Source organism: Larimichthys crocea, unplaced genomic scaffold (genome assembly GCF_000972845.2).
Source record: "Larimichthys crocea isolate SSNF unplaced genomic scaffold, L_crocea_2.0 scaffold148, whole genome shotgun sequence".
Lineage (NCBI taxonomy): Eukaryota > Metazoa > Chordata > Actinopteri > Sciaenidae > Larimichthys > Larimichthys crocea.
Genome location: NW_020852030.1, coordinates 771,357 through 781,595, shown reverse-complemented (window position 1 = coordinate 781,595; position 10,239 = coordinate 771,357). Strand labels below are relative to the sequence as shown.

At 45.6% G+C, this 10,239-nt stretch overlaps 1 protein-coding gene across 2 annotated transcripts in view; it reads right to left on the bottom strand.

Annotated features, from left to right (window-relative positions):
• Nucleotides 1-407: 407 nt before the first annotated feature.
• Nucleotides 408-10,239, bottom strand: part of kcnd1 (potassium voltage-gated channel, Shal-related subfamily, member 1) — a 50,558-nt gene continuing 40,726 nt past the window's right edge. For both annotated transcript variants that reach the window (XM_027275682.1, XM_027275683.1), the window contains exons 5-9: nucleotides 8,286-8,448; nucleotides 7,501-7,584; nucleotides 6,025-6,120; nucleotides 5,571-5,821; nucleotides 408-5,097 (exon numbers count right to left, since the gene is read on the bottom strand). In XM_027275682.1, coding sequence (XP_027131483.1) covers nucleotides 4,890-5,097; nucleotides 5,571-5,821; nucleotides 6,025-6,120; nucleotides 7,501-7,584; nucleotides 8,286-8,448 — 802 coding nt within the window. In that variant the 3' untranslated portion in view covers nucleotides 408-4,889. The remainder of the gene's footprint in view (nucleotides 5,098-5,570; nucleotides 5,822-6,024; nucleotides 6,121-7,500; nucleotides 7,585-8,285; nucleotides 8,449-10,239) is intronic.

Genomic DNA, 10,239 nt, shown 5'->3' with positions numbered 1-10,239 from the left:
GATGTGGTCATGGGTGTAGGTGAGCAGACGTGCAGTGGAGCTTTGGATTCTTCTGTCAAAGATGACTGTGGGGGGTGGAGACAGGTGGAGTCTGTGGTCTTGGTGAGGGGATGATGATCAGGTCTCTGATGTAATGATACGTTCATTTACACTGCAGAAATAATACCCACATCATTTCAGTAACATTAAAGCTTTGTGATTCATGATGAAAGATAAACACCCAGGACATGAGGAACACTCCAACCTCTCAGCATTACGAACCTGCCTCAGTGTTCTCACCTCGATTACCTGACCTGCAGTTCACATGTCAGCCACTAGATGTCGCTGCTGCATCAGTTTCACTGGTAGACTTGAGCAGAGAATCAGACCTTCATGTTCATCCTGAGAACAAACTGAGCGACGCGTTCTGGTTTCTCTCGTCTTTATTAGTGGAATGGAATATACACCTCTGTGCTTTAATGCTGTTTTCTCCTGCTCTCATTCACCACGGCTCACTGAGACTGAACATGTCCATCGGTTCACAGGCTGTCATCATCAGCATTAACCCATGTGCTTCATCATGTCAGTCACATAAATGCAGAACAAACAAGAACAGCTGACCGTGTTCAGAAAAACTTCAAATCATTTCACACATTCAAAAACTGCTAAAGACTTTTAATACACAGTCTGATGAGTGGAGGAAATATTATGATATAAGATCTAGACAGAAAAACTCTGAACTGCTCAGAGTCACAGTCAGTAACTTTACTCAAAAGTTACTTTGGTGAGAAGTTACTCTTTGAATGGTGACAGACAGGAAACATCTGCAAAGAAAATGATTCATTTTTAACCTGTCAAACAATATTTTAAAACTGCGACAGGAACGATCAGTTTTTATACTCGATAAGTTTGTCCTGCAGTAACTCGTTCACACGTCATGTTGATTAAAATGTAAAACAGTGATCATGAGTCTTGATGGTGACATCACAGTGACATCACAGTGACATCACAGTGACATCACAGCAGCGCTCTGTGCTCAGACGGAAGTTTTTCGTGTCTGTCCCTTTAAATGCAAATGAGCTGCTGCTCATTCGCCCCCTTCTTGTTTGGACGCACCCCGAATTCAGAAACTTTTTCCATAATGTGTCTCCTTTAAGTGGCTCCATCATTTAACACGAGGTCAAACAGTAAACCACGACTCAGCTTTAACCACGAGCCAACATGTCTGCAACATGTCACAGGGTCAGAGTTTAACTTTGTTTACAGGAGCCCTGTAGGGACATTTAACAACCGACTTAATACTTTAAAGTAGTAAATGTATTCAGTCATTTTAAAGGGTACTTTTAAAGAAATGTTTCTTTGAATCACATTTGAATAAACAAATTCACTGATGGAGATGAAGAAGGTGAAACCCTGGAATCAGCAAGGTACTAATGAGTTCACGGCTCGTTAAAGTTTGACTGTGATGATGAAGTTTTGTAAACACAAAGACAAAAATCAAAGAAAGGTTTGAATCATCTGTCGGTGAACAGACAGTCTGTCCAGTCTCGTCTCTCTCGTCGACTCTTCAGGAGAAAACAGATAAAATACCTACAACGGTATCCATGCATATTTGTGACTGCTCATCATACACACACACACACACACACACACACACGTTCATACAAACACACACACACACACTTTGCATTCTGGCGAGGAACATGCCTGAATGATTTTTGAATTCATTTCTATAATCTGTTTTGACTTCTTCTCGTAATCTAACGAACACGTCTCGTGGTGCAAACACTCTTCTTTGTTCGGGGAGGGAGGGATGAGAAACAAACCGATGACTGAGGAGAGAAAGAAACAGGAGTCATGCAAAAGAACGGATGATGAGATTTTCTCCCTCATTGTGTTTTTTAATCTTTCCTCTGATATGGTTGATAATTCTATGATCAGTAGTGCTACTTCTACTGTACGAGGCTCATGCACGGAGGGACGCCGCTCACATACCCGGCGACTTTCATCACTCTTTTTTTTTAAAATCTTTTTTATCTTTTTTGAGGATTTGATTGGAAGATGCAGGTGAACGTTTATGATACAAAATATGTTACAGTATGTACGTCTGTCCGTGTGTCGCTTCTGATTGGTGGAGGAAACGCTCAAACACTCGCAGCTGAAGTCACCTGACGCCGATGGCGTGCACTCTTTTTGGGTGATGGTTACCTCGAACACACCTGCACACGAGGCTCCGCCCACACTATGCTGACTCGTGAAGCCTCGTCCTCTTTTTGTGCTTCCTGCTGGTTCCTCACATTTCCACCATCAGTCTTTCTGCCAACCTAAATAAGCATCCAGAGTTTGTACAGTAGAATCTGGGTTGAAGTAGAAAAACTTGGACTGCAGCGGCACTTAATAAAAATACTAATCTTTGTTTTTTATGGCCAAGAAATACGAGCAGGCGACTCTGTGGAAGAGGATAAATCTTCACATTATGGTCGTTAAATTTAGGAGGAATAACGAGAGTTTGACTTTTTTAAAGTCCGTGTGTTCTCTGCAGTGACGGCGGTCAGCACGGCACAGACCGGAGAACCAGCATGAAGCTCAACTGAAGCTTTTCTATGTTTGCTCTCTAAAGCAGGAGTCTTCTTCAGCCCCTGGACCAGAGACAAACAGAACAGGGACCCCACATGTCATGAACCTGTTTATATACTGGGCTTTCAGCTTATATGTGTTTATGATTGATAAAAAGTTCATGCATAATTATTGTTGGTTACTAAACGTCAGAGCAGTGCGTCTTTGGACATGTCCACTGTCAATTATTCTGACAAACTTTTGGCAGACCCCCTGCAGTACCTCTGTGGACGCCCAGGGGCCGTGGACCCCTGCTTGAAGACCCCTGCTTAAAGACCCCTGCTTGAAGACCCCTGCTTGAAGACCCCTGCTTGAAGACCCCTGCTTTAAAGCCGACAGACTTCGCCGACAAAAACATTCTGTGACCTCACAGAATGCTCAAAGCTTGTAGTGTCTACTTAACAAGCATGTCAGCACTAAGCTGAACTGTCGAGCTTTTAAAAGTTGAGTTTGCTGATCCACTGGTGACGGAGAGTCGGTGCAAAGACTAAAACATTTCAACACTCTGATGGAGGAAACGCTCCATGAGGAACAGGGGCTGACATGGAAGAGGACTCAGCTTCAGTTTGGACATCGTCCCACTGGTTCACCACCTGATTTTTCTCATAGTTGAAATGATGGTGCTCCGAATCGGAGAACTTGTGACCCGAGCGGAGCTCGCTCAGTGTCAGCTCTGTCATACATGATCTCTCTGTGTATTCTTTACGTCATTAAAACCCTCAGACATCTGCACGTGGCTCCTCGTGTGCTGGAAAACCTTTCCGGTGTCAGAGTGCACGTCATCGGGACAGAAGAGTTTAAGACTAACGAGCTTCTGCATTTCCCTTTCCTGTTTAATCTATTGCAGAATACTTGTTGTGTTCTGAAAAGATCACATGACAAATGAATTTCTTAGTTGCTTTACATTATGTTCCCTGCAATAATTACTGTAGTTTTATAACACACACATTATTATTGATATTATTATTATTCTCTTCTGTTGATGCTATTTTCCTGCTTCTTGTAATGTTGCATATTTTGAAAAGTAAAAGGCTTTCGCTTCCAGTCTGGGCGTCAGTTGTCAACGCTGACAAACACTTCTGAGCTACAGGCAGACCAGACCAGTCCACATCAGACCAGATTAATCCAGTCCAGAACCCTTTCCTCCCCGCAGTCCCATTTAGAAAACCAGATAAGTCCAGTGCTGCTCAGACCAGCTCGGTTCATCACAGGTCAGCTCCTTGAATTCAGCTCAGTGTAGTTGTGTTCAGGCTCAGCATAGATCAGTTAAACCCAGTTGAGTTCAGTTCATGTTGGATTCATGAGTTTCAGCAGCGTCTGGATCTTTGCTCCGTGATGTTCATGTTCATTCATCTCATGCAAAAAAAAAAAAGAGTTCTCGCTCGTGAATTCTTTAAAATGTGACCTGAAGTGGCTCGAAGCCAGTGAAGAGATCATCGTCCCAGACTCCGTCTCTTTTAAAAGTCATCCTCATCCTCTTCAAAGACATCTTGACCCGTTCTTGGGGTTCAAACCTACAACCTTTAAATTTCGAGCAGAGGTCCAATCAGGCTTGAAGATCCAGAGTGTTGCTGCAAAGAAAAGGAAGCATCAGTACAGCCACCATCTGTTTCCTACAAAACTGTAGCATGGACCTCTGAAGCCACTGAGGGTTGTTTGGTTGTCAACAGTTCATCTCTGTCGCATGTTCTTCCAATCACAGACGAGTCTGAGTCTAAATGATCGCCCGGCGGTCGCCCGGCGGTCGGATTCTCTCCCACAAGCGACACGTCAAAATAACTTGACTCAGTCCGTTCTCGGCAGGTTCACACTGACGTCCTCGACAGCGTTGTGTTTAGAGGGGATGCAGAACAGACGTCTCAGCTGGTCTCACGGTGCTGAATGTCTCTGAGAGTCTTGGCATCTTTTCCATTGAAGGTCCAGAATGAATCCTCCCGGGTTTGTGCGATCAGATCCAAAAGGTCCAAACTGTGCAGGGAGGCAAGTGCGTGTTGGGGTCTGTAATGCATAGGGGGGTTACTGTTCCTTTCTGAACTCCTGTCCTTGGACTGAGCTCCAGTTGGCTGCTGTCACTCGTATGGTCAAAGCCATTCTGCCTCCATTTGGGTTTGTTCCACATGAGAAGGAGTGAAACACACCAGAGGTACTCAAAGTATCCGAGTCCCTTAAATGTCAGCTAGCAGTGCCCTGTGTTCAGGATCAGAGGTTCAGAGGAGGTTCACAGTTCATGGGGAGGTTGGCTAGTGGGGAGGCGGACTGGGTTATCGGGGGGAAGTCGCAGGCGTGGTCGGCGGTTATAAGGAGGAGATTTTGACGGTGTCGTGGGTGTAGGCGGTGGCCCGGGTGTTGCGCAGGATCCCGGGTATGGGGGCAGGTGATGGGGGGAGGCTCTCATCAGGCGTGTTGGCGGGCGGCGTGGGGATGCTGATGATGGCAGCGGTGAAATCCTGTTCCCCACAGTTCAGCTTCAGATCGCTGGTCTGGGCATTCAGACTGGAACGACTGAGGAGACACAAAGAGAGTTTACTGTGACTGAAGGACAACAGACGACAAAGAACCCTGACCTGGAAGTCTCAACGTGTCCACCATGATGAGGCTGTTTGATCCTCTGACTGTGAAGGACACGGAGCGTCCTTTAGGAAAGGAGAGGAGGTGATGCCGCCCCACAATTCCTTGCAGCAGCGACAAAAATCGGCGCAGCGCTCATTCACAACCAGAAAACATTGATTTAAACAGTGTGATCAGCTGCAGCACAGATAACTGATTCATCAGAGAGCTGATATGTTTCACAGTACTAACATCCTCTTACTGTAACATTAGGAAACGTTCTGCTGTTTGTGTATCTTCAGTGTTTCACCGTGTGGTGTCCATCAGGGCTCTGTGCTCGTCCCTCTCTTGTTTTGTGTTTTATGGTTGTGTCCTCTGTAACTTCGTCTTTATTTTTTCTTGTCCCTGTGAAAGTTGTCTGTGCTTACGTTTGTGGTGGGATGGAGGTGGTTTTGACGTGCAGGGTGTCGAGCTCCTGGACGCTCCCCCGGCTGACGGACACCGTGGAGTTAGCCAGCCGCATGGCGGCTCTCCTTCTGGCCCGGCGGGGGCAGCAGCCGGTGGAGTTGTTCTGCGTCCCCTGCTGGCTGGAGAGGGAGGTGCTACGACTGGTCCTGTAGCCCACCGACTCGGTCATACACAACTCACTGTAGGTGATCTCGTTTGTGAACTCGTGGTTCTGTTAGAAAGACATTTACAGGGTTCCATCATGTTGCTTTAAGTGAGTTTATATTAAGATGAAGAACAGCTAATGGGATCTTTAAACTGCACTGTGTGTGTGTGTGTGTGTGTGTGTGTGTGTGTGTGTGTGTGTATGTGTGTGTGCATGTGTGTGTGTGTGTGTGTGTGTGTGCGTGTGTGTGTGTGTGTTTGAGTTGTCACCGTTGTCTTTTCCAGACAGTGCAGCAGGTGGTTGTGTTGATGCTCGAACGCCGATCTGTTCTTCACACACAGAGCTGTGCTGTCGCTGTCCCGGTCCTGCGCACATACACACACACACACACACACACACACACACACACACACACACACACACACACACACACACACACACACACACACTTCATAAACATTTTTCATCATGTTCAACATGTGTTAAAGGAGTGTGGTGACTTCGTCTTTGTTGGTTATTGTTACACATTTATGGTCGATGTCATGAATTATGTAATGAGTTCAAACACCTCGACCAGAATTTCATTTTTCACCATGAGTCTGTTCATCTGGTCACAGTCAAACATCTTTCACAAGATTAAACTGAGTTCAGTAATCTTCAGTCTGTGTCCTCTTTTTAATCTCTTCCTCTTCATCTTTCTTCTTCCTCTCTTCTTCTTCTGCTGTACTGTCTTCATATCTCTCCTCCTCTTCATCCTCATTATACATTCTTTAAATCCGACAGTGTGTGTGTGTGTGTGTGTGTGTGTGTGTGTCATCCACCTGAAGACATTTTCCTGATAACACACTGAAACTCTCTGAATGTTTCATCTGTCTGTCTGTCTGTCTGTCTGTCTGTCTGTCTGTCTGTCTGTCTGTCTGTGTACTAATGGAGTTGATCTAGTTTCATTGTTGCGTTGCCAAGTTATTGTGATGCACTTTGTTGTTGGTCGAGCTCCAAACTGCTGAGCCAGCAGCTCCTCATCTACCTGTCTGTCTGCCTGCCTGCCTGCCTGTCTGTCTGCCTGCCTGTCTGTCTGTCTGTCTGTCTGAGTGTTTGTCTGATGTGGTTTATTGTCAGATATGAATCCATGTTTCAGTTTGGAATGTTTTTATTTCTCTGACTGTGAGACGACGTGTGTGTGTGTGTGTGTGTGTGTGTGTGAGTTCTTCTGATAACTTTGAGTCCAGCATGAGAGATCAGCGACCTCATGAAATGAAAGTTTCTTTGTGTGTGAACACTCTCAGTGTGTGTGAGGATCTCTCTTTGTGAGCGGTTCTGTACTGACTAACGAGAGCTGAACACCTCAGAGTCTGATCTGGACCGGTCTGACCTTCCAGCTGAAAAACTTCAAACCTGTCCTGGTCTCATTTTGGAGTCGGATCACTGGAACACACCTGGACTCCAGCAGCTTCACAGAGACCCTCTGAAGTGGACAGGTCTGTCTGTGGTGGGACTGTGTCCGACCGACTGAGACACTAAACAGCTGCAGCCAGCTGCGCTTTGCATTCTGGGACGCTGCAGCTGGCCGGAGAGCCGAGGTCGGATCTGGACCGACAACAAAGAACGAGAGCATCTTCTCATCCCTGCATCCCTCTGTTCCTTCCTCCACTTTCTCCTCTCCGTCACATTGAGTTAACTGGACTGAAATCCACCCGTGCGTGTGTGTGTGTGTGTGTGTGTGTGTGTGTGTGTGTGTGTCTCACCCCGAGTGATCGGTCTTCTTTGTACTGGAGGAAGGCGTTGGCTGTTCCTTTCTTGGCCATGCGGATCCGAGCCAAACGCACTTTCTGTCCGACAGAAACACACAGAGAAACAGCAGCGTCAGCACATCTCACACACACACACACACACACACACACACACACACACACACACACACACACACACACACACAGCATTAAGGTTAAAGACTTCATCAGTCTTCTGTCTTTCAGCTCAGTGCCTCTCAGCTGATGTTGTAGACGATGATATTTTATCTTTAAAGATGTTTCTATATTTGTAATAATATATCCTCAAAGTATCAAAGTATCAGAGTGTCACACACTCAGTCCAGCAGCCATCGATGTGCAGACTGCACTTTAACAGTCAGTGTGTTCTCTGTTCAAAGACTAAACTCTTTTAGATTTACATGTTGCATAGTTCACTGTTACTGCTTTGCTTTACCTGTTATTGTGTACACACTGTTAAACTGGATCTTAGTGATGAACGTTTCCAACCTGCAGTGTTCACATGTTTTTCTCACTGACTGTTTGGGAGCTGCTGTAACAAAAACTGTTTCCCTGCAGGATTAATAGAGTAATAAAGTTCATAATAAAGTGTTTGTGATTCTGATTTTTGTCGTATTGACTAAACATAACAAAGAACACTGTGAAGAAATCTAAATGTTTGCTATGTTAGCATAGCATTACAGTCAGACAGTGAGTGTGTGTTGCAGCAGTGCTATGACTGACTGCACCTTTACACCCTGTAATAAAACCATGAGGCCGACCTGCTGCGCTCTCATCTTGTCCGCTCTCTGGTTCTGGTGGTAGATCCGGCTGAAGTTGGACACGATGACCGGCACCGGCAGGGCGATCACCAGCACGCCGCTGAGAGAGCATATGGAGCCGAAGATCTTCCCCGCAATGGTGTTAGGAACCATGTCGCCGTACCTGCAAGACGAAAACAGTCACATCATCAGTCAACATGTTGACGGTCCGACACAAAGACACAAAGACACAAAGACACAAAGACGTCTCATCGAGATGACGAGCATGCCAGAACCCGAGCAGAACTTTCAGGATTTTCTGAAGTTCGTTGTCAGGAGAGCATTAGCCACATCCTACAGCTCCACCTGGATGATCCTAACACACCTGTCTAATCTTCTGATCACCCATCGATACAGCATCATCAGAAATGAGCTGATCCCGCTCACACTGATGACACAACCTGATGCCCAAAGACACTCTGACATACAGACTGGAGGAGCTGAATGGACCGCCAACCTTCTGTTTGACAGATGACCCACTCTGGGACTGATGGGATATGTAATCCCGCAGCATGTTCTGGGTCTGGCCCGGGTTTAGTTCCAGTTGTACGTGTCCAGAAAAACCTCTAAAGGTAGCCAGGATCCTCAGTCCTTAACCACCACAACACGGGCTCACAGGGTCCACCGAACATTCTGTCCATGATGACGATGAATCCAAAGGTAGTGATGTGTTATTAATCACACTGTGAGTAGATTCAAGATTCAAAGATTCAAGATTCAAAGATTCAAAGATTCAAAGATTCAAAGATTCAAAGTAATCTGAGCCGACACGTTTGTGTTTGAGGGCAGAAAAACTGGAGCACAAAAACAAGAACAGATTTAAATACTGATCTGCTTCAGGTTTTAGGCTGTACAAGATACTACTGTCTGCACACCACACACACACACACACACACACAACACACACACACACACACACACACACACACACACACACACACACACAGGTTGTTGGCTCATGCTGCCTTCACCTTTCATTGTACAGAGTCATAAATCACAGGTTAGTGAGCGGGCAGGAGGCCAGCACAGTTTGTGATTCAGCTCAGAGACAAGAAGCTCAAACCAGCAGCTCTGTTCTTCTGACGTTTCTTATATGTTTGTTTAATGTTTCACTACAGCTGATGAAGCATCATAACTTTTAACATGGAGACAAACACGTTTGTGTGTGATCACTTTATATCACGACTCTGCAGAGGCAGCACACACTGTTCTTCAGCTCGCTGCTCAACTTTAAAGGTCCGGTGTACGAGTTCCACCTCTACTGTCACAACATGACACAACATGACACAACATGACACAATATGACACAACATGACACAACATGACACAACATGACACAACATGACACAATACAGTAGTAGCAACTTAAAAGTTCCCGTTCAAGCTGAACGCCAGCTGAATGGCAGCCGTCTTCCAGCTGAGTTCCAGCTGGCTCCCTGCCAAGTCCCGTGAACGGAGAGACCCCCCTCCTTCTCCTGGGCGTGTCTATTTTTTACTGTAACTCCACCCACTCATGTGATTACAGGGTATGACCAGGAGATGGCGCTTCTCTCACAGAACTTATTTACAGTTGTTCTACCTGGAGATGACGTAGCTTACACACCTCGTTAGCATTCTCGTTGCTCAACCTTTTGTTTGCATGGTGTCATGTTGTGTCATGTTTGTTGTCATGTTGTGTCATATTGTGTACATGTGTTGTGTCATGTTGGTGTCATTTTGTGTCATTTGTGTCAGGTTGTGTCATATGTGTAAGTTTTGTCATGTTGTGTCCATGTTGTTGTCATATTGTGTCATGGTTGTGTTCATTTTGTGCATGTTTGTCCATGTTGTTGTCATGTGGTGTCTTTGTGTCCATGTTGTGTCATAGTGTGTCATGTTGTGTCCATATTGTGTCATGTTGTGTCATGTTGTGTCA